Below are 23,996 nucleotides of genomic sequence, written 5' to 3' on the forward strand. Positions count from 1 at the left end.
TTCGCAGAAACGACAAGTATTCCGTGTTCTGCCCGCAGATTTGTTTAGTTCATTTAAAAAAAAAAAGAAAAGAAATGTTCAATGTGATTAATTGCTTTGTTGAGCGGAACCTTTATTTCAATACGTCGATACGCGATTTGTTCACGTGTGGTAATTCCATGCACTGTCAGGATAGGCATAGATAGTTAGTGGAAGCGTCTGAGTTCTGTGTGTTTTTTCCTACGCCCGTGGAAGCAAAATAACTGTAAGTTGTGAAGTTCTTGCAGACACTGGCAATCACTGGTTAAGATGTTTACTTGCTTTTAAGTTTAATCTCTGTAAACTCTGTTTGTTTATTCAGCGGCCGTAACCCCACGTTACTGTTCTTGTGAAACGCGCGTGTGAGTTCGCGCTGTGTCATGCTAAGTTAACTGTGCTATCGGTGAATGAGTTAACTGCCGCTGGTTATTATATACATAGCGATTTGTTGTAATTAGACTAAGTTTCTTTTACTGTTTCTGTTAGTTTCACTTGCATTTTTACCTGTCATTTGGAGACAATAATTTAAAGGAGCAAGGCGCTCATATCCTGGCTCGTGAGAATCGAGTTTGGCTTGCTGGTTAACTGCGTTAACGTACTGGATGTGCATAACACGCGGAGAGAACAGTGTATTCCGAGTATTCTCGCGCAGAGCTGGCACAACACCGTGACAGCTGCTCCAAGGATAGGGGGCGGAGGCTACGGCGCTATGTGGAAGGGGATTGGTGGACAGAGGAGGGGCGGCTCCCCCGGCCTGACAGGGGATTGGTGCCCACAGTAGCATCGCAGATATTATTGGTGCGCGCTGTGCAGTAGCGGAACTGATTTGGGATCAATGGAGTGCGCAATCTCAGCTGATTGGTCTCGCCTACTACATCGTTCGAATTACATGCAGCGCATTCTATCTGCGCACCTCCGGGGGTTCGCGCCACTGCTCTATGTGCAAATACTGGAGCAAATAAAGCAACGGCAAGAGGAGGTGAACACCGAGGTAACCGCTTTGGGTTATGGAAACGTGGATTTATGTTGCCTTGAATAATCACGAACACTTACTTAATTATGAGGTATCAAGCTGTAACTTAAAACTTGGGAGCAGTAAGGAAGATAAGTATTTGAAATACGTTTCGACAATAAATATATTTCGTCGACGGAAAAAAATGAGCCAGCCAGTTAACTAAATACAACACGCAGACCCAGCCTAGAAGCCCTGGCTTACTTGTTAGTGAGAAATAGCACTGGTTGGCATGGACGTAATTTAAAAGCCTGTCGTTGACGTTGTCAGGTTTCTCAGTTAGTAAAGTGGACGTGTGTGTGGCGAAGAGGTCGCGCATGCGCGCCGTGGATGAGGCCAATGGGGGATGGCCGATAGAATATCCCGCTATCCCGACAGACTGCTAACCACTAGTAGCTAGTCGTTGAACTATCTTTTCACGGCGCTTTTAGGTTTGTTAACATGTCTGAGGGTTGAGACGTGTGCGGCCTCGCTGACTTGTCTGCTTTCCCGCCGGTGTCAGCCGGCAGGGAAAGAACATGTATGTCATGTTTCGGCTTAGAAGACGTCCGTGGAGCTGGACGAGAGGCTGCGTCTCGGGCCAGCGCTGGAGCCATGGCCCGGCGCGCGTCATGGCCATCCGGCGCGAGGACATCAACGTGTGGGAGAGGCGCGCGCCGCTCGCGCCGCGTCACGTGAAGGAGCTGACGAACGCCGGGCACTGCGTTCTCGTGCAACCCTCCAACAGGAGAGCCATCCACGAGAAAGTGAGTCCGCGCGCGGCCCCGAGTTGTTCAGGAAACGATAGGATTAGCCTGGGCTCCTCCGAATTCTTCCTCGTAATTTAGGGGGGAATCGTGATCATCTTGTACACGCTGCAGAGCAAAAAAGTTGGAATCACCCTCAATACACAATAATGTTTTGTTTGAGGAAAAGGACATTTGATAAGGACAACAAGTATATCTCTGTGTGTGTGTGTGTGTGTGTGTGTGTGTGTGCGCACACGCAGCTACCTTACTATGCTTGGCACTCAGTGTTTTTCCAGGGTATTGAGAACTCAGGTGAAAAACAGAATAATGGTCAGTACCACCTTCGTAAAGTTGGCGTCTCTGAAATGAACCATTGAACCGCAGCACTTCAGCAGTTCCGTCCTTTGGACGTGCGTGTTGTGACGGTGGACGTTCGGTTGAGTTCCCTGCTTTGGCACGGGGTTCACGCATAGGCGTATTCTTCAGTTCCCCCCCAAAAACTGGTACGACAAGGTCACGCAGAAAGGAGTACAGGGTGTTGTCACTCTGGGCACGGGGCAGAAATGAGAGTGGAATGTGGTGTGCAGTGAGAAGCCGATTTAATTTGGGTGCCGAGATGCAGAAGCCTCTTCTGAGGCCACATGTTTTAAAAAAAAAAAAAAAAAAACAAGGCGTGAAAATGTCCAGCGGTGAACTGGACATTGCAAGATAGGGACAATGTCCTTTTGAGCCGTGAATTCAGACTTTTGTCAAAATGCAGACCTGAAAAGAGCTACAGAGGGGATCTTATCGTGTAGTTCCTTCCTAATAGGGAAGGGCGAAGGATTCAGCTGTGGTGTTCCTTCTCTACTGGGAGATTTGGCTAATATTTATTCTGTCCTCAGCAAACAGTCCAACGAGAGAGTCCTGGAGAACAACACTCTTAAAGCTATCAGGTCTTAGTCTGATCGGTTCCAGGTCTATAATGATCCCAGAGTTCCAAATTATGGTGAGGATACCCCACGAAAAGACAAGAAATTAATGATAGGGAGAGAGCAGCACCGTCAATAGACCCAGTTTAGCTGGAGCTTTTCTCCAAAACAATGTAGGATGTTAAGTTATTTACAATAATTCACTCATTTATCCAGCTGGGTAGTGTTTTTTTTTTTTTTTTTTTTTTTTTTTTTTCTTTTTTTCTTTTTACTGTAGCAAATCCAGGTACCTTGCTCAAGAGAACTACAGCAGTAGGTGAGATTTGCAACGGAAAGAGAAATATGAAGGAACATTGTGTCCAGTTCAGCAGTGACTGACGGCAGATCTTCAGGGTGCATGGAGCATTGACTCATTGGAAATGATAAAAACATTACTTCCACTTACATGGTCAGCACTGTTTATACTGATTGATGAAAGTCCTGACTGATTGATTTTCTGTCCACAAAATCAACGCTGGTGAGGGATTTTGAATTTCAGAATCCCTTTCAACATTCAAGAAGCATGTCACAACCCATCCGAAAATTTGCATTGCGTCATCCGCTAGGATCACCCTCGTACTCAGTTGTGTGGGTAGCTCATCCTGTGCCAACAAAAACGGTAGTACGAGAAACTGGCTGTGTGCTAAGAATCATGTGTCTACATGTGGTGCTTTTTGCCTGTTGTAAGAAGCATCTGCTAAGTGAGTAAAGGGAAATGTGTTATTTTATAGAACTTTACATATTGCACACTGAATTTGAAGATGGTGATGGTTATAAAGTTGTTCTCCTGGATGTTTGGATTTAGTACACTTCTAGAGTAGATGCTCTGAACTTTTTGACCTTCAGCATCAGACTGTATCTGTGTGAATGTTTGTGTTTACATCAAAATTATGTTTCTGTGTCTCTTCCTTCTGGTTTATCTAAGTATTATGAAAAAGCAGGTGCCATTATCCAGGAAGACATCTCTGAGGCTTCACTGATAATTGGGGTCAAGAGGCCACCGGAGGAGAAAGTTTTCCCACGAAAGACCTATGCATTTTTTTCTCACACAATCAAAGCTCAGGAGGCCAACATGGGGCTGCTTGATGATATCCTCAAGAAAGTATGCAGCAAAATTTATATTTTCTATATACATGAAGTGGCATTTACACCAATTGTATGAAAGCAATTAAATGTGATATGAATACAGATTTAAAAACTATTAAAGCAATGAAAAAATGACGTGACAAGGGATATAATTGCATAAAAATCGTGGCTTTAAAATTTTTTGTGTTTATAAAAACACAAGTATAATTCAAGGTTAACAGTGGTTCTTCTGTAAATATTGTTGAAAGAACTCTTATGACAGTCTTTTTTTTTTTTTACCCTTTATGCTGCTAATTACCCTTTATGCTGCTAATAATGTTTAGGAAGTTCGTCTTATCGATTATGAGAAGATGGTGGATTCCAATGGATTCCGCATTGTGGCCTTTGGTCAGTGGGCAGGCGTAGCAGGTAAATGTGTCTTGCTGACATTCCTTTTCTGGTAATCAAGATTGGTGATGGTCCGTAATGGAGAAGATGGAATGAATTGATTTTTGGTCTTCTATTAAGAGACATCAGAGTCACAAATTGGCATAAAGAATTCTTGCACACCTGTATGCTTGACAAATACTTACACATAATCCACGTGATTTGTTGGCAAAGAGAATATGATGAATGGCACATATTATATTCCAAATTTGAATAGTTTCTCCATATGTAACGAGAAAATGAGAGGACCAGGTCATTCACTAACTAATGGTTGTTATTGTTATGGCAGATTAAACACATTGTGGTTAGTGTTTGTGGTATTTGTGCCTAACTCCTTTACTATTTTGCAGGAATGATTAATATTTTACATGGTTTGGGCCTGCGGTTCCTGGCATTAGGACATCACACTCCTTTTATGGTAAACTGGATTGCCAGTTTTAATTTTTGTTTACCTTTTCAGTTCATGAATACTCTGCACCATGTTTCCTAATTTTGTCACTTTTTAGCACATTGGCATGTCCCACAACTACAGGAACGTCAGCCAGGCGGTGCAGGCAGTGAGGGATTGTGGGTACGAAATTTCACTGGGCCTGATGCCGAAGTCAATTGGACCACTAACTTTTGTGTTCACTGGAACAGGGAATGTCTCAAAGGTAAGCCAACTTGGCACATATCCACACACCACACCGGCCAGTTTACATAACTGTGGTTGTCAGTACAGGCAGTCCCTGGGTTACGAACGTCTGACTCACGTAAACCCATATTTATGAACCACCCCTGCTTTTTTTTTTTTTTTTTTTTTTAAGCTCACGCACCCCCGGGCCGACAAACCGCTGTAGACGCGCAATATTTTGTTGCGCGTCGCAAAGTAGGGCCCGTTTGTTATTAAAATAATTGTATGCAATTAAAATTTTTTAATATAATAGGCTTTACATTCACATTTATTCATTTAGGAGACGCTTTTTTCCAAAGCAACGTACATCTCACAGAAAGTACAATGTGTGCATTAAATTCGCAGAAAGAGACTTAGATGCAGACTCAAGATTCTTAGGTAGTTTCTTTCCACCATATGAACCAATGTTCATCACACAAGTAGCTGCATAAAACTTTATCAGAATGTCCACGATTCCTGATCACCTTCCTATGAGGTAGGACAAAAACTTTTTTTTTTGTGTGGGTTTTTTTTTTTTTTTCGGTCGGACTGTCATGCCTACAACCTTGCCCCGAGGGCCCATACCTGCCCGAAATCAAAGCAGCAGGGTATAAAGAAGCCGCACCTTCACACCCTGGTTGCGGAGTCTCATTTGAGAAACCCGTCTTTCCAGCACTCTCAAGTGAACCCACAACAACCTATCCATCCTTTCAAATCCGTCGTTCACGCTCCTGACGTCCACGGCTCTCAACACTTGCATCGCCTCCTCAACCATGGCATGGAATTCTTCCCAAGACCTACATTTGTGCATTGACTGACCGACACCTGTCCCCAACCACAAATTTCGCCTGCTCCCTTGCGTACCGACAAAGATCCCGCAATTGGACCCACACACACACACCTCAGTCTCCTGCCTGCTCAGTATGACACAGACCACGTTGCTTTTAACGCCATCTCTTGTGTGTTACTCTGCTTGGCTTAATTTTTTTTTGTTTTGTTTTTACAGTGAAAGCCAAATACAGTAACACACACACAATTGAAATTAAAGTGAAAATAATAAAGTGATTGGAAAAAGGTGAAATGCCAACAAACATTGGGAAAGCGAACATTAGTTTCTTTAATGTTTTTTTTATACACTCTCTCCTCTTCCCCCCTCTCTTATAAATACTGTAGTAGCATTTATCTGTCTCTATTATAAGTTCTGCAGTTACATTCATTATTATTACTGTATTGTTATATTAACATTTACATTTATTCATTTAGCGGACGCTTTTGTCCAAAGTGATGTACATCTCAGCAAAAGTACAATTTATGCATTACATTGAGAGAAGGAGACATAGCTGCAGACATGAAAGTCTCAAGCAAACCTAGTTCATTCCCTACCACTTGCTGCACCGAGGTTCATCGTTCATATTAAAGGTATTTTAGTGTATCTAGAAGTGCTTCTTTAATGTTTTTTTTATACATAGAAAAGTACACGATATGCTATAGACTAAGACAAACATTTGACTAACTGTTTTAGTCTGCGTAAAAAAAGAGAAACCCAACTTAGACAGACTGAGGAACGGAACTTGTTCGCATTCTGGGGACTGCCTGTAAACACAGGAACCACTTTAGATACTGCAAGCAAAAGCATGTTTGCCATTTAACTCTTTAGTAGTGTCCTTTGTTGCAACTTTTCAGGGTGCCCAAGAAATAATTAATGAGCTTCCATGTGAGTTTGTGGAGCCCCACGAGTTGCCAGAAGTCTCCAAACATGGAGGTAGACCTTTTCCCCCTACCATGTGCTCACAGTACCAGTTGGCTTGTTTCTCATGACCTTTTGTTCAAACTTTAGATACGACCAAAGTGTACGCCACAGTGCTGAGCCGTCACCACCACCTGGTGAGAAAGAGCGATGGCTTGTATGACCCAATTGAGTACGAACAGCACCCTGAGCGCTACACCTCCAACTTCCGGGACAGCGTGAGTACCCCATACCCACTTCTGTGCTTAAACAGTCTTCCAGCAGGGGAAGGGCATTTGTTCCTGAAAAAGTCCTTTGCACGACAAATCCTCAAACATCATTACCTTTAGTTTCAGTGGTAAAAACATGTTGCCCAATGCCAAAACTCACACCCATCTATGCAAAAATGTTACAAAATTCCATTAAAATGAACACCGTTACTGTTATTTACTCGTAGCTGTACTTAAACGCTTACAAACGAAAAACATACAGATTGTGACAGTGCTGAGGGTGAAGCTGAATTAGTTCCCTTGTATCTTCTTGCACTAAGACTTTTTGTACATTTTAGAGTTTTCTTGTTCTCATAGGTTCTAGGTTTGCCTTGCTGTACATTGTGGGGTGTATGTTTGGGGCAGCTGACTGTAGACAGGAGTTGTGTGGTTGGGAGTGACCTGCACAGGATTCAACCATGTTTTGTGTTAGTCTCTCTACTGTCTGTTGCATTTTGTGTAAGACTGCTTCTCAGACATATGGTGTTATTAACAAACATTTCCGAAGGTCTCAAACTCTAGACCCAGTGCGCTGTAGCACCACACAGGGCGTACTGCAAAATCAAAGACGACAGTGCAAGCAAGTTCACTCGCTGAACATGGTGATGTTGTTTGGATAGGCCAAGTGAGGGCCATGACCAGTTAAGATGACCAACTGCCAAGCAAGGGCTAATTGAGGTTTGAACTTAAAGGAGTACAAGGCAAACTATGTCTGACTGTATGATACTGCCTGGATAAGCCTTTACATAGCCTGTAATTGTACGTAAATGTTTGTGTGTCTCAAAAAAAAAAATTGTAGGAAGGTGATCAGGAATCGTGTGCAGCTACTTGTGTGATGATCATTGGTGCATAGGGTGGAAAGAAACTACTTAATCGCATGTCTGCAACTATGTCTTTCTCAGAATGCGCAAATAGTATTTTCTGAGATTTCCGTCACTTTGGAGAAAAGCGTCTGCTGAATGAATAGATGTAAATGTGCTCACCCCCCATTATGTCATATTTTAAATACAGCCTCAAATTTAACATTGTGTTTTTAAACACAAGGTTGTCTAGGCTTTTCAGTGTCTCCCTGTTTCTCTGGAAAATTACCAAATTACAGAGACTATACAGCATGCAGTTTACAGTATTAAGTAAAGGAAAAGACATGATGAATAATACAGTGAAGAATAGGTAAAGAAAATCATAAGGAGAGTACACTCCAGCAGCTATTGCTTTCGATCCTAAATATAAACACATATTTAGAATCGTCATAAAGTGGGGTTTTTTAACATAATTATAGCATAAAAGAATAAAACAAATCAAACTTGTAACTACTGTAGGCACTGCTTGATCGTGGACACCTGCTTCTGCAGCCAGATGTTCTCTTCCTCCACACAATCTCACGTCAATATAATCTCAGGATTTTTTTTTTTTTAATGCAGCCTCAGAAAGAGATGCCCTATTCCATGCTGCATGCCTTGAAAGTCCACATTTTCCTCTCTTAATATTTAGTTTGGCTTGTTCCTTTGGAGCTCAGTTATTCATTGCGGTACAAAGACAGATTACACATCTGTTGCTTAACTTGGAAAGTCTTCTGACTCTGTAGTCCAGGGAGTGGTGACACAAAATATCGGTACCTGTTCTGTTATTTATTGTACTGAAGTTGTGTGTTCACTGGGAAATTGCATCACAGTATTGTTTGAATATTCATGACATGATGGCGTGATACTGTCGTTATCAGATTGCCCCATACACCACTTGCTTGATAAACGGGATCTACTGGGACCCCCACACTCCACGTCTGTTGAGGCGGCTGGATGCGCAGAGGCTGATGCGACCAGTTGAACCATCCGTGAAGGTCACAGAGGGTTCCCCAGAACTGCCTCACCGGTGAGCAGGCCTTGTTTTGTAACCCTGGTCCTTGACCAGGGTGAACCTTAACCCATTTACCTGTTTAATTTCTTTAGTAGTGCCAAGGTCATCATGAATGTGTGATGAAATGTTCCTTAAAAATATCTTCTACATTGATTTCTGTATTTAAAAAAAAATTCAATGAATAATGGTTGTGATATTTGCGCAACTAATTGTACAAATAGTGTTGGATACATGAGGACATTGGCACTGAAGTTGCATAAATATTAAGAAGTTTTAATGACTCCAAGAAGGCCTGTTAATCTGATCCATTTATTAAAGAGGATTCATTTTAAGCTTCATTAATTCTGCACGGTGAGGTCCTGTATGCTGAAGCTGAGATGAGGTGTGATACTTTCCATCTGCCCCAAATGTGTAAATGCTCTTGTAACTTGTGTGTCTGAAGTTCAGGTCTTACAAAAATTTTGCTTGCTTATGTTAATGTCAAAACTTGGTCAGGGTTTGCCATAACAGTAAATTCCAGAATATGAAAAAGTATACTAAAACATGATTTGGATAGATCTGTTAAATACCACTCCTATAAAGGAGTTTTTTGTTAATTGGTTTTTACTTTACTACATGGGCATTATCAATTAAACTGTTAAACATAATTTAAAGTGCTTAGAAGAAAAATGAAAATGCGTAACGGATTGTTCTGACAAAGTGGTAAACTGGTTTGGCCCAGAATGACAGTGATGAAGAGATGATTTATGGCCTAAATTTGCACTGTGAATGGATACCCTAAACTCTTTGTGGCTTGATGCTCTGTTGCTTATTTTGCTTTTTAGATTTTTGGCAATCTGTGACATTTCAGCTGATGCCGGTGGCTCCATCGAGTTCATGACAGAGTGCACCACTATCGATAAGCCTTTCTGTATGTATGATGCCAACCAGCATATAGATCACGACAGGTACATAACAAGGAAATCTTAACAATATTAACAATGACTACATGAGAGAAATTCATCTCTTTTCATTTTTAAAAATGAGAAGATTCTCTGTTGTGGATCAGTAGATACATGAACTTTAATTACATTAAGGTGATGTATCTGTCTGCAGTGTTGAAGGCTCTGGCATTCTGATGTGTTCCATCGACAACCTTCCTGCTCAGCTTCCGATTGAGGCCACAGAGTACTTTGGGGATCGACTCTTTCCTTACATCTGGGAGATGGTGAGAGATGCAATGTGATGTCGAGTGAAAGGCACCAAGACCAATGTTTAAAGGTTACATTGCAACAAATATGGGCAGAAGGGGGTAGTGTTGGCAAGAGGGTAAGTGAGGGTCTTAGCTGCCAGTGTTCCATGGGAATGTAATTTCTTACGTGTTCTAACCTGTCCTACTCCAGTAAAATTGAGGGCCTCATGCAAGGTGTCCTAGTGCAACTGAAAGTAAGTCTCTCTGTTTATCAGATGTTACTTCTACCAGTCAATTGCATGACTGTGGGTTTGCTCTTTAGCTTCCCTCTGATGCTACAAGACCTCTAGACCAGGAGGATTTCAGCCCACAAGTCAGAGACGTGAGTGCAGTTTTGTGACTTTAAAAAAATTGAAGTGATGAAGTTTTAAGATCAGACCTTATGAACAGTAATGTCTATGAATGTGTAATGTCTACAAAGAGGAATTGTGGTGCAGTAATCTTTTTCTTTCCACTGGGGTTGTTGAAGCACCTCCAGGGGTCCCTGTGAGTTCCTTCAGTAGAAAGTTCTTTTTCCAGTGTCCCAGTGTTGAAAGATGGGATTACTTTTGAATCTTTCTTGTCAGCATTGCAGTTATCTAACAAATGTTTAATTTTCAAATTAAGGCTGTCATTGCATCAAATGGAAAACTTACACCAAAATTTGAGTACATTCAACGTCTTCGGGAGAAAAGGTACAGTTTTCTTAAATGTAGATTTCCTGTGCTTATTCACATAGTGGGTGAATGGTCTTGGTCTTTCTGCTCTGCTATAAAATGATCTTTTGTTGCATTATGTGTTTAATTTGTGAATAAATGTTTTTAAGACATTGGCATGTTCAGTATGTGTTAACCTGAATAGGTCCTGAGTGCTTTGTTCCAATTTCATAGTATTCATTTAACATTTGAAAATGTACTTTTTTTTTTTTTTTTTTTTTTGGTAACACTCTAATATAATGCATGGCTATGGTAAATTTGTTTGAAGAGCCCTCCAAAGATTGCATGACAGGTAAATTAGTTCAGTTGCTGTATAGCAGTTGCAACATAAAAATGCTGTGTTGGAAGTTACTCTTTTTTTTTTTTTGAAAAAAGCATAGACATGCTAGAGCAAAAATTAGCCAAATAAAATCATAGTACAGCTGTAGTGCGTAGTTTTAAATGGACATCGCCTTGTCCACTTTCTTCACTTGTATTTCTGTACCAATCTGCACTTTTCCTGCTGCTTCTCCAAAGGGATCCCCCCAACAGGGGCACCCTCTCTAATCCAGTCCTGTAGCCGCCGCTTCCCAGGTGTCAGGCTCTAGGCCCTGGGCCACATGGTGCTGGTGTGACTTCCGCCTTGCATGGCTGCAGCAATTGTCTTCATAGAGAATGCATTCTCTCCGGTAGACTTTTTCCCCCTTTCACCCCCCAACTTTTTTTTTTTTTTTTTTTTTTTGGTCATCTGTACCATTACTGTAGCATGCATGTTCACATATATTGAGTGGTAGATTGAGTGTTTATATGTAACTCATCAATTAAGTGCTGTGTAAAACTTTATATAAATATAAATTGCATTTAGTGGTTGTGTTTTAAAGCAGATTTTTTTTTATGTCAGTAACAATTACCTTCATCTTGTGTAGTAACAAGATAATCCTGCCCTTTAATCGTAGAGCTCTTTCTTCTAGTTTTATGGTTAGTTTTTGAAACTTTCCGGATAAATGCAGCTTATTGATAATGTAGGTGGTAACTCAGTGTGGTGTTCATTGCTAAAATGGAAAACTTTACCTGAATCAGTTTGAAATTGTGATATTAATTCAGATATAGATTTACATAAAATATTTTGCCAGTGTTTATCGGCTTTGAAAAGTAATGCATTCCAACAGCATTGTTTATGGAGTTAGATTTGTTTAGCCTAGCTACTACAACTAATTTTACAGAAAAATCTGACTTACAAAAAAAAAAAAAGCAATCATTTGGTAGTTGCCTGTCTGTTTATACAGTCATGTAAAAAAGTAGACCCTCTTTGAATTCTATGGTTTTACGTATCAGGACATAAAAAAAAATCATCTGGTCCTTTGCAGGTCTTAAAATTAGGTAAATACAACCTCCGATGAACAACACATGACACATTATACCGTGTGATGATTTATTTAACAAAAATAAAGCCAAAATGGAGAACCCATGTGTGGAAAAACTATATGCGTACTGCTTCTGTAGGAATTAAGAGGGTAACTAGCAGCCAGGTGCTGCTAATCAAATGCCCTTGATTAATTGATCATCAGCAAGTGTGACTGCCTCTATAAAAGCAGAAGTTTTGGTAGTTTGCTGGTCTGGAGCATTCAGGTGTGTGGTAACACAATTCTAAGGAGGAAAGATATCAGCAATGATCTTAAAGAAGCAATTGTTACTGCCCATTGATCTGGGAAGGGTTATAAGGCCATTTCCAAACAACTTAAAATCATCATTCTACAGTGATGAAGAATATTTACAAGTGGAAAACATTCAAGACAGTTGCCAATCTTCCCAGGAGTGGGCATCCCAGCAAATTCACCCCCAGGTCAGACTGTGAAATGCTCAGAGAAATTGCAAAAAACCCAAGAGTTACATCTCAGACTCTGCAGGCCTCAGTTAGTATGTTAAAGTTCATGACTGTACAATTAGAAAAAGACTAAACGAGTATGGTTTGTTTGGAAGGGTTGTCAGGAGAAAGCCTCTTCTCTCTCAAAAGAACATGGCAGCATGGCTTAGGTTTGCAATGTTGCATCTGAACAAACCGCAAGACTTCTGGAACGATATCCTTTGGACAGACGAGACCAAAGGGGAGATGTTTGGCCATAATGCACAGCGCCACGTTTGGCAAAAACCAAACACAGCATATCAGCACAAACACCTCATACCAACTATCAAGCACGGTGATTGAGGGGTGATGATGATTTGGGCTTGTTTTGCGGCCACAGGACCTGGGCACCTTGCAGTCATTGAGTCAACCATGAACTCTCCTCTGTATACCAAAGTATTCTAGAGTGAAATGTGAGGCCATCTGTCCGACAGCTAAGCTTGGCTGAAACTGGGTCATGCAACAGGACAATGATCCCAAGCACACCAGCAAATCTGCAACAGAATGGCTGAAAAAGAAAAGAATCAAGGTGTTGCAATGACCCAGTCAAAGTCCAGAACTCAAACCGATTGAAATGCTGTGGCGGGACCTTAAGAGAGCTGTGCATAAACATATGGCCGCAAACCTCAATGAACTGAAGCAACATTTTAAAGAGGAGTGGGCCAAAATTCCTCCACAACAATGTGAGAGACTGATAATCATATAGAAAATGGTTACTTCAAGTTATTGAATCATAGCTTTTCACACGTCTCCTCCATTTTGGCTTTATTTTTGTTAAATAAATCATGACGCTGTGTAATATGACGTGTTGTGCATCTAAGGTTGCATTTACCTAATTTTAAGACCTGCTAAGGACAAGATGGGTTTTTTTTTTTTTTTTAAATGTCCTGGTACGTCAAACCGTAGAATTCAAAGAGGGTGTACTTTTTTTTTTTTTTTTTTCGTGTGTGTGTGTGTGTGTGTGTGTGTGTGTGTGTGTGTGTGTGTATACATATAAAACAAAAAATCTGAAAGCCCCATCTATAATTTGTTTTCCTTGGTAATATTGGTAGTCCTTTTGTAGTTACTGAAGGATAAATCCCTGCACTGCTGGTTAAAAATTATTGAATGCTTTTGCGAGTACCCTGTCTGATCCAATTATGTTAATTAGTCTGTTGATTAGATGTTCACTGTATGTAATAATGTTAAGGGTTCTCTTTAGTTTGACTGTTTGAGGTGCAGTAGCAGTTCCCATTCATCTTTGTGTTGCTGTAAGACTTGTTTTTGTTGACCACTTGCTTGAATGCCTAATATGCATGTTTGCTTTTTTTCTTCAGAATTTATTGGCAGTTTCATGTATTTGTGCTACATTTTTCAAATAGAAAGTGTTTGTTTTAACAATGACCAGCATCACTGATACAGATTTCTTTTGATTCTGGTAATGTGGTGGTTATGAGAAAGAAGCTGTTCCGGTTCTGTCTGGGTTTCAGGGAGCATGCACAGATTCTGAAGGTGAGCGGCAGGAACCGTGTCCTACTGCTGGGCTCCGGCTACGTGGCTGGCCCAGTCATTGAGTATCTGACCCGAGACCCTGGGACTCAGGTCGCCGTAGGTAAGGACTGCATAGCCAGATTGTAGAGGGCTTAAGGGCATCGGTGATAGTGGATGATACTAGTGTGTTAAAACAGCAACTAAATGAAACCCGTTTGTGCACCTCAGGATCAGTGATGTTGAGCCAGGCTGAGGAGCTTGCCAAGAAGTACCCTAACACCATTCCAATTATGCTAGATGTGACAAGCCAGGAGAGTCACCTTGAGTCACTAATCAAAGACCATCACCTGGTCATCAGGTGAGGAATGTTAATGCTGAAAATATGTTTGGAACCCCAACCAATGTTTTTAGTAAACCAGTAATATTTTCCCCATAGTTTGTTGCCTTATGTGCATCACCCCATGATTGCCAAGCACTGCATAAACAAGAAAGTGAACATGTTGACAGCCAGCTACCTCAGTCCAGCTGTGAAGGACCTTCAAAACAGGTATTTAGTGAGGTGTAATATGAAGTATGCCTTCACGTTGCACCACAGCTGAGTTTACAAGAAACATGTATGTGCTGCATATGATGTGTGTGATGTGATTGACTGTGCAGTGCTGAGGAGGCTGGCATTACCATTGTGAATGAGATGGGACTTGACCCAGGTATTGACCACATGTTGGCAATGGAGTGCATTGACCAGGCCAAGGTGGATGGGTGCACTGTATGTATCTTTGTTCTGTGTTTGTTTGCAAATGCCTTTGATAAATTGAGCAATTTTTGTCTCAGTATTGTTTAGTGGCATGCCTTTAAGAAAATGACAAACTGATTATACATTATTAAGGTTTTGATGCCTGTTTTTTGACTTAATTGTAATGATTTAATTTCAATGGTAAATACAGGTGGAGTCCTACAGCTCATTCTGCGGCGGTCTGCCAGCACCAGAGTGCTCAGAAAACCCACTGCGATATAAGTTCAGCTGGAGTCCGTATGGTGTACTGCTCAACACCATCAGCCCTGCCATCTATTTGAAGGACAACCAGGTCAATTCCTTCTCACCGCTAACTTTCCATGTCTCCCACCTTGTCGGGCTCTGTAGGATAGAATCAGTATTGAATAACTTTCTCGCTCACGTGTTATAGGCTGTTTTCTTTGCTGTTGGTGGTCACTACAGACTGACAAATGAGGGGGAAAAAATTTGCTTAGAACAGAGACAGCACCATGAACAGTAAGGAGGCAGTCAGTGCAGCAGCAGAGGGGGGGTTAATAGTTAGAGCCATGGGGTGTGTGTGACTGCAGTATGGTATTCTTTTTGTGTTTCCTTTAACACACAGCTGGTCAGTATCCCCCCTGGGGGAGCACTGATGGATTCTGTGACTCCCTTGGACTTCCTTCCTGGCTTTAACTTGGAGGGATTCCCAAACAGGGACAGCACGAAGTATGCCAAGCCGTACGGGATAGAGTCGGCCCACACACTCATCCGTGGGACACTGCGCTTTAAGGTAGTTTTCTGCAGACATGAATCTCCAGTGAAATGCCAGAATTACTATGCAAATACTTCTATATTACAATTCTCTGACTCCTGTGTGACAGTTAAAACACAGCCGTGCTTTGACGTTATCATTGGGACAATTTCATGTAAGTGTTGGCTTAAGTCTTAACCAGTGAAACTGAAACTTACTGACTTCTGTTTCACTGTTATCAATGATGGCTGCTCTGGTGCCCCTCCATACTGGGGGTCAAACTTTTATTATGTGGTCAGCTGTGGGGTAGAGGCAACCACAAGGCAGGACTAAGGCACAGGACAAAAGAACTTTAAATCATAAGAGGATTTACTTAGAAACCAAAACAAATGGAAATAGGCCCTTCTGGGCGTAAGGCAGCACAAAGTCTGTTGTCCTCCTCCCAGCCAGATGATGATGATGATGACTTTCTAAGTTCTCAGTCAGTCCAGCTGCCTTTACATTACCCCCCCTGTTGTGCTTGAGAGGGGGGAGCTGGCTGTCATTATTCAATTAAGGCAGAAGCTGGTTGTGGCAGCTTTTTATCATGATACTCTTACTTCCTGCCATGGGTTGGACCACCCAATACTCACAGCTTATTACTGTTTTTTTTGATATCTTGTTGCACATTTTTGCTGATAACTGAACCAGTGACCCAATGTCCAAAAGTCAAGCTATTTAAGATGACTCTGGCTTGATCTGCAGGGATTCTGCAATGCTATGAGTGGATTTGTGAAACTGGGACTGGTGAACACAGAGCCATGCCCGATGCTCAGTTCTACTGCATCCCCCGTTTCCTGGGTAAAGATGGTTTTCCTCCAGCACAGACCTTATTGTCTGTCCTTGCAGCTTGTGCATAACTTGTGAATTTGACTGTTCCCATTTCATGTGAATTCATTTATTATTAAAATGATTTTAAGGAGTGTGTTCAGTGATGTATTCCTTTGCACTCACTGGAAAAATTTATTTATTTTTTTAAAAAAAATGATGAAATTACTGGAAACTGCCCATGTTTCAGTGTGGTTGAGGCTTAGTTTTGGCTTAGCTGTGGTTTTCTTTGCTCAATCTTTGATCCTCTTTTGTGGTTGTCGTTTTTTTTTTTTTTTTTTTTTTTTGCACTGTCATTTCACACAGAAAGAGCTGCTTTGCCACTGTATCGGAGTACCGCCGTCTATTAGCAGCGACGCCTTCAAGGAGGTGGTTTATGATAGAGTAGGACGAGATGACCACCGGATGGAGATGCTCAAGTGGTAAGACCCACACACTGCCTTTCCGGTTCGTAATGGCACTGCCGTGTGATGAAAGTGGAATCTCTGCCCACAACCTGTTCTCTTTGACCAATTAGGTTTGGCATGCTGAGCAGAGAACCTGTACCCCATGCTGACACAATTCTGGCTGCAGTCACAAAGCACCTAGAGTCCAGACTGATGTTTGGTAAGGGCACAGGAGTGATCATGATTCCATCAGTTTTTTATTTTTTTTTTTTTTTTTCCTCATGGAGAACATTTCTCTCTCAAATTGCTGTATGGGGATTTTTTTTCTTTCCAGAGAAGATTTTTTAAAAAAAAAAAAAAATGGGTAACTGTTAGTTTGTAGTCAATTACTTAACCATTTACTGACCATCTATCAACAAAGTGTCGGTACAGTTCTGGGAAGATGTTTTTGCAGCTATGGTATTTCAGAAAGAGATGCGTGTAAAAGTGCAGTCACGGGACGTGATGTGCTACATCTGCAGAGAAGGGAGAGAGGGATTTGATCGTCATGAGGAACGATGTGGGAATCAGACATTCCACTGGTGAGCTGGAGACCAAGCACTTCAGCCTGGTGGTTTATGGGGACTCGAATGGATTCTCTGCGATGGCCAAGACCGTAGGCTACCCCGCTGCTATTGCAGCCCGGATGGTGCTAGACGGTGAGTGCGTCTTGGTAAATCGGTTAAAAAGCGCCACTTCGTCACACTTGTGTCAGGGAAGGCTCTAGTGGTTAGACATTTGGCATAATCTGAGCATGGAGTCTTGAACATTTGCAGGATATCAAGCCATTTGTGGTTTGCACTATTTCACTGAGACAAGTGAAGTGTGTGATTTAGTTTGCATGTCTGCAGCAGTGTTTTAGGCATAGAGGTAAAGTTTGTTGGTAATGTTTCATTTTTCTGTAGGTGAAATTAAGTCTAAAGGACTGGTGATGCCCTTGACTAAGAACGTCTACAACCCAATTCTGAGACGGTTACAGGCAGAAGGAGTGCAATACACCATAAAAAGTTCATTCTCTGAATAGTTCCCTCAGAGAAACCCTCGCATTACAACCAAAAATCTTCAGGGTATTTATCGATCACTAAGGTATCATGTTTCTTGGTTCAACATTGTGCGCAGTCTTTAATTTTTTTTTCTCTGTATTTAAGGCACAGTGGGGTATCATGCAGAAACACTATCAGATGGGTTACTTTCTCAAATCTAAATTTTGAAGTTTGGCACCAATGTTAAGGGATTCACGTTACTGGGTTTTGCCAGCGGAGCCAAAAATATGCAGCAGCTATACCGTTACTGTAATAAACTTGTTCAGTAGGTTCCATTCAGCTGCTAGTGTGGATTTTTCAGTGACTGGGTTCCTCAACCTTCCCCCCCCCCCCCTTTTTTTTTTTTTTGGTTAAAAAAAAAAAGTATTGATATCAAACTTTATTCTATCGTTGATTATATTTTCTTGTTTTACTGTTGCAATTTCAGTCAGACTGGACATTCTCAATGTACCGAATGTGTTAACTGTGATACATTTTAGACAATGTGTTCACAAAGGAACAACACTTTGTACTTTAATACTTTGGTCACATTGTTTATAAGCTCTAAACAAAAACACAAAGTTGAAAACTGAGCCCATCATAGGCCATCTCACTTGCCCCTAGAGTCAGTTGAAAAGTGCTTTTTAAAAGCAAACATTCAAGACAACTCCAGCCACACTTTTGTGGAAGCAAGTAGTAAGGATATCTGTTGATATTTATAGTTCAAATGTGTGATATTGATGAAGAGTTCTGTTTGGAAAATGCTCAATTATTACAGTATGATGCACCAAGAAGGATGTGTGTTCACATGCCTGCATGGTTCTCTCTGTGATCTGTTGACATTTTTGTATTTCACAGAAAATAAAAATCGTTACATTTCAAAAACCTTTTCTGGGGCCTTTGACAGAATTAACCGGTATAAATGATTCTTTTGCAAAATGGGTTATCCAGTTCTGTTATGAATTGTCATTGCTGTTATTTCCAGGAGCAGCAAAAAGACACAGACATTAGGCTTTGGTTGCAGCTTTGTTGATGAAACTGGTTTAGATTCTAGATGGGAATTTCAGATTACATTGCAAATCATAGGTACAGGATAAATATTTTCATACTCCTGATTTGTAAAGACATGAGTTAAGCAGTACAGCAAAGAATGGTTTGATGATTGGGTAAACGATGTATCTGTTCCATTCATACGGCCGTATATGTTTCAGCCAACATCTGGTGCAGTTACAGGCTGAAAAGTCAGGGGAGAAATCTTACGCCCTAATCCAAACTCAAAACAAAGTTTAAAACATGAATGCTCTTATTTTATAGGGTAAGTGTTCAAGATTTTAAGTGCATGAAAGTCAGTTTAAGTATCACTGGTAGCCGTGGGCTGTATGCAAAGCTGGGTGAGTCAAAGCCCCGTCTCGCGTCATTTACGTTACATACCTGGTCGCCTGTCTTCCTTTTCCCGAGTTCCGAGTGTATTGTCTACTCGAATGACAACAGTGGTACACTGAAATATTCTTCTTTATTGGAAGTTGACTGTAAAGCGAGACTGCTAACAAAGGGAAAACCGAGGACTGGACAAGCAGCTGTTCGTAGTGGCAAAGTTTAAGGCTCTCGCAATCTGCAGTTACACCTTTTTTGCATAACTAAAAGTCAGTCAGTAATTCATGCTTAAGAAATACAGAACACATATCAAAATTTAAAAAGGAATAATTAGAATCCAGTTAAACCTTTCAATATGACTAGAAAACTTGTACTGTAGTAAAATATAAAAGTCTATCAGTATAAATAGAATTTTGGTCCATTGTCTTTAACTATAACACTATTTACATACTGTATATTAGAATATTATATCCTACTGAGCATTGTCATGTCTGTCTGAACTGTATTTACAATCTTTGTGGAAAATAGCAATGCTCACTGTCTGAAAAATGAAATATAGACTTTTTTTTTTTTTTAAAAAAGTGATTCCCTTTTGAGTGCCAATAAATAGGAAATTTTAGAGGAAGCAATAAGTCAAACATTAAAAGGACCCTAATGCTGAACAAAAAACTAATTAGTGTACACTAAAATTTTATAAAAGCTGTTAAAAGTACCACATGAATTATAGAAAGGCACGCATTGCGAGATCATTTTGTGTCAAACTGTATACTCATCTGGAAATAGAGGGACTGATGGAAATAGGCAAAGCACTTTAAGAAAATATTAGCGGGACTCCTGCAGAATGTACTGCGATTAAGTGGCCGTTGCCATGGTCACACCAGGGACTCCAGGCTCTCTGTGCCATTGCTGGAGCCGCCGAGAACAGCGCCGTTGTTTTCTGTGGACTGGAGCGCTTTCTCGTCCTCCTTCGTCCCAACCAGACTCAGGATCGCTTGGTAAAGGAACTGATACTGATCCTGGGGAGGTGCAGAAAGATGCCAGGTCACCACAGAGAACATCCAGTACTACAGAAAATGAGGTAAAGTACTTTCCTCAAGGGCCCAATTGTAAATTACACAAGCCCTAGAAAGAGGGTCCCGAAGCACTTACAATCTCAGTGAAGACACCTGGTCTCATGAGGTTTGTCATCTTGGCCACCTGATAGACATCTGTGGAGTTCTCCATCTCAAGCTGGTGCACCAGTGTTGTCAAGGCACAGAAGGTTGCTGCGGTGTTGCCACCAAACCTGTACAGTGGGAGGCTGAATGTTAGCTATTAATTCACCGAGTCCCCTTTGATACATGGTGACTTTGGCTCTGTAATGTGTGTTTCCTTTATTGATCTGAAGCAACAGCACAAGGGCCTACTGGTCGAGCACCACTCTGGGGCCATCCCTGCAGCTGCTCTCCTCTTTGATGATGTTGATCAGCTCAAAGGTGCTGCTGATGGGACTGTCTGGGTTTGGCCAGCGGGGGGCGCGGTACTGCCTCACCTCCAGAGCGTAGTCATCCTGTCATGTGGAAGGAGACATGGAGGCGGAGTAAGACTTTTTGTATTCTGGTACTCCTGATTTCATGAGTTTGCAGCACACAGGTGAAATGGCAGTTTGAGGAAAAATTATAGATGTGCCTAACAATGACTATCATGTTCTTACATCAGAAGCCATAAAGTCATGATGTATGATTTTTGTCTGTAGTCATACATTTAACTGATGCTTTTCTCCAAACAACTTACGATGTAAAGTTGCAATTATTTACCCATTTATACAGCTGGGTAATTTTAGGGTAAGTACCTTGTTCAAGGGTACAGCAGCCAGAGCTGAGATTTGAACCAGCAACCTTTGGGACCCAAGGAACCAACTCTAATCAGTACACTACCAGCTCCCCACTTGTATTCACCATTACATTTCCCAACTACTACAGGTTAGTGCAAACTCCAATAATAAACACTCATCCCCATTATTCAGTGCTCTGATAATATGGTTTTTCATTACGGAAATAACAGTGGCGTTTGTTATGAGGCCACAGTTGTCCAATTATTGTTACTATTTGGTCCTCAACAATTTCTACAATTAGATGTGAAAAAAACCACTGAACTAAAAGAGGGTTTACTTTCTTTTTTACATGACTACAGCCTTTGTGTTTCTTAGTGCAGTCCGTAAACACTAAGTTTATGTTATGAGATCATTTTCTATAAATTTAGAAAAAAATAATGCAAGTGATGATCATTATATTTTACACAGCATTTCTCATGGTATTATTCATTTAGGATTATTTTGCGGTGAACAGGGGATGGGCTTGGAATTCATTCCTACAAGTGTAATGTAAAATAAAGTTCTTTCATACCTGTGTGGCTTCCAGAATGAAGTCCTGCACCACCAGCATCTCCTCATTGGACAGACACATATGATCTTCCCCAGTGAAGGAGACGGTGAAGGTCTCGCAGTTGACTGGCTGCTCTTTGCTTGGCCAGTACTTCAGTTCTTCTTCCTGAGCCTGAGGAAAAAATACATTTACTTTGTCTACTTACTTCTGTTGAGCTGCATGGCCAAAAGCATGAAAACCTGAGAAAAGACGTGAACGTTCTACATTCTTTTAATGAGCATTCACAACCTTTCTTTTCCACATCTGGACAAATTCCCAAAAGTATAGCAGCTACCGAGGTGGAGAAATGAATGAATGACAATGGAACATTTTCACTCACCAGGCCTTGAGTGTCTGGCAGCGAAACAATGACCTGAGTGTTGTGGTCCCAGATCATCCTCCAGAAGTCCTTGATAGTGCTGGGAAGTGGGGTTTGTGTCACAATAAACTCATTGCACTGGTTGTAGCCCTGAAACAGAAGAAAGACTCACTGGCAAGACCTGGAGTAAACCAGTCGTCTAATGCCATCCTTTACGGGAAAGCGCCTTTACCGTAATGTAGGACGCGTTGATATAGTCCGAAAGCTCTCCAGCCACTGTAGACAGACATACTTTGGACCTCTCCACTGTAACACAAGAACAAAATGCTATCAGTCTATTAACCCCGGTCTGTAAGGACAGAACGTGATTGGAAAAGTCACAGCAATACAGTGCTGCTTGAAAGTGTGTGAACGCTATAGGGAAAGTCATTATTCTTGTGTAAAATGTTAAGCTAAGGGACATGAGGGGTTCACATACTTCAAGCAGCACTGTCCATGATATATGTAAATAATATGTACACACCAAACTGAGCCCTGGTATAAACTATTACAATTGCTACACTGTAAATTACACATTTTATTCAGCGTACTGATGTCGACACAGGATGTAGGCTACAGGATAATTTTGCATGGCGCTTACCAGGTATGAGAGAAGTGCTTCTATTCTTTTCTCTGTTGCCCAGTTTCAAGGCCGTAGTGTAGTCGTCATCCTTGGCGTTAGACTGTGTCACCAACTAGGAGCACATAATAACACTTTATTATAACACACTGAAGCGCCAAAAAACCTGACCATTGATGCATTTGCATTCATTTGACAAGTTTCTCAAAAGACACTTAACGATGTTGCATTACCTACAACTATTTGCCCAACTGGGTAACTTTTACTGTAACTTTTTATTGGAGTAAAGAGGGGTACCCGGCTCAAGGGTAATATAGCAGTAGGTGGGTTTGGAATATTCAGCCTTCAGATATTTTGCACGATAGCCAATGGGGTGTGGTGGTGCGGTGGCACAGCTGGTTTGGCCCGGTCCTGCTCTCTGGCGGGTCTGGGGTTCGAGTCCTGCTTGGGGTGCCTTGTGATGGACTGGTGTCCTGCCCTGGGTGTGTCCCCTCCCCCTCTAGCCTTGCACCCTGTGTTGCTGGGTTAGACTCCAGTTTGCCGTGACCCCACTTGGGACAAGTGGTTTCAGACTGTGTGTGTGTATCCGCTACCCTACGAGCTCCCCCACAGCACACTTCATTAACTCCAAGTCATGTTACCATAGATGGCTGCTCTTTAAGCGATTCATGCAGCTTCACCTTGAACTGTTTCTCCAGGCGCGTTGTGCCAGAGGGTCTGGGGGTGAGGAGGTCATTCACATAGCTGTGGATGAGGCTGGAAGGCATATCTGTGTCTCTGCTCAGGATGGCCTCAACAAGAGCATCGTGGATGAACACGTACTGCTCCTGGAGTGGCAGAATGCACCGAATGAGTTACACTCCAACATTAACCATTATAACGATGTGACACTTGGCACCATCTATACATATTGCAGAAAACAACGTATATTTTTGTATAGGAATTACCAAATAGTATAACCGGTCAGTCAATCCAACACTCACCGACGGCTTTATAGTCATCAGGAGTTCCATTTTCCCCGTGTACATATTTAGGGTACCGCAGAAGGACCAGTCAAGTCCAGCAAAAAGTTCCTTCTCTGCATGGGTTTCACAAGTTGTTTCCGCTCATGCTGACTCTTACCTCGGTCTGTACCAGGTAGTTCCTCTGTGTGCGTATGTGTTTGAGGAAACCCATCACGTTGACGGTCCCTTGCTGCCGAATCTGCTGTAACATGGTGTCGAGGACGATGTAGGTACCCGTTCTGCCAACACCAGCACTGCAAAGACGGAGACACAGATGGATGTCCAGTGGCCTGTAAGACTAATCTTTTTCTAAAATTCAGAACTTTATGAAGTGTTGACATGGATAACCTAAACAGTCTGTTACCATGCTGTAGCCCCATCCCTCTCAGCCCTGGTGTCCGCAATGAAAGCCATGTATAATCAACGTCAATTTGCCACGACTGAGCAGATGACTGAATGG

General features: G+C 41.6%; 2 protein-coding genes across 6 annotated transcripts in view; one reads left to right on the forward strand and one right to left on the reverse strand.

The window, feature by feature from the left end:
* The first annotated feature begins 841 nt into the window (after positions 1 to 841).
* On the forward strand, positions 842 to 18,181 carry aass (aminoadipate-semialdehyde synthase). 2 transcript variants are annotated; one of them, XM_018747482.2, is made up of 24 exons: positions 842 to 1,009; positions 1,533 to 1,776; positions 3,634 to 3,810; positions 4,118 to 4,202; positions 4,571 to 4,638; positions 4,727 to 4,873; positions 6,556 to 6,634; positions 6,710 to 6,837; positions 8,588 to 8,736; positions 9,546 to 9,668; positions 9,817 to 9,928; positions 10,215 to 10,274; positions 10,559 to 10,626; positions 13,999 to 14,120; positions 14,228 to 14,357; positions 14,436 to 14,546; positions 14,657 to 14,765; positions 14,944 to 15,084; positions 15,376 to 15,543; positions 16,249 to 16,344; positions 16,678 to 16,793; positions 16,889 to 16,977; positions 17,279 to 17,455; positions 17,702 to 18,181. In XM_018747482.2, exons 2-24 carry the CDS (start codon positions 1,549 to 1,551, stop codon positions 17,818 to 17,820), a joined length of 2,802 nt encoding a protein of 933 aa, XP_018602998.1. In that variant the 5' UTR covers positions 842 to 1,009; positions 1,533 to 1,548; the 3' UTR covers positions 17,821 to 18,181. The 2 variants fall into 2 exon arrangements, with proteins under 2 accessions (XP_018602998.1, XP_018603000.1); XM_018747484.2 differs by having other exon boundaries at positions 1,572 to 1,776.
* Positions 18,182 to 19,740: 1,559 nt separating this feature from the next.
* The window catches only part of ptprz1a (protein tyrosine phosphatase receptor type Z1a), a 43,424-nt gene continuing 39,168 nt past the window's right edge, over positions 19,741 to 23,996 (reverse strand). For 2 of the 4 annotated variants that reach the window (XM_029249891.1, XM_018747491.2), the window contains 9 exons: positions 23,655 to 23,790; positions 23,213 to 23,359; positions 22,554 to 22,647; positions 22,146 to 22,219; positions 21,935 to 22,063; positions 21,577 to 21,726; positions 20,599 to 20,741; positions 20,342 to 20,477; positions 19,741 to 20,208 (listed from right to left, as the gene is read on the reverse strand). In XM_029249891.1, the coding sequence (XP_029105724.1) occupies positions 20,065 to 20,208; positions 20,342 to 20,477; positions 20,599 to 20,741; positions 21,577 to 21,726; positions 21,935 to 22,063; positions 22,146 to 22,219; positions 22,554 to 22,647; positions 23,213 to 23,359; positions 23,655 to 23,790 (1,153 nt within the window). In that variant the 3' untranslated portion in view covers positions 19,741 to 20,064. The remainder of the gene's footprint in view (positions 20,209 to 20,341; positions 20,478 to 20,598; positions 20,742 to 21,576; positions 21,727 to 21,934; positions 22,064 to 22,145; positions 22,220 to 22,553; positions 22,648 to 23,212; positions 23,360 to 23,654; positions 23,791 to 23,996) is intronic. The other 2 variants (XM_029249892.1, XM_029249893.1) reach the window with 2 other exon arrangements.

Source organism: Scleropages formosus, chromosome 2, assembly GCF_900964775.1.
Source record: "Scleropages formosus chromosome 2, fSclFor1.1, whole genome shotgun sequence".
Classification (NCBI taxonomy): domain Eukaryota; kingdom Metazoa; phylum Chordata; class Actinopteri; order Osteoglossiformes; family Osteoglossidae; genus Scleropages; species Scleropages formosus.

Excerpts from the sequence above, each read along its gene's own strand:
- aass (XM_018747482.2), top strand. The coding sequence starts at position 1,549 with ATGTATGTCATGTTTCGGCTTAGAAGACGTCCGTGGAGCTGGACGAGA. Across the intron at positions 8,737-9,545 it reads TCCCCAGAACTGCCTCACCG|ATTTTTGGCAATCTGTGACA; the intron begins GTGAGCAGGCCT and ends TTTGCTTTTTAG. Across the intron at positions 14,547-14,656 it reads GTGAAGGACCTTCAAAACAG|TGCTGAGGAGGCTGGCATTA; the intron begins GTATTTAGTGAG and ends TTGACTGTGCAG.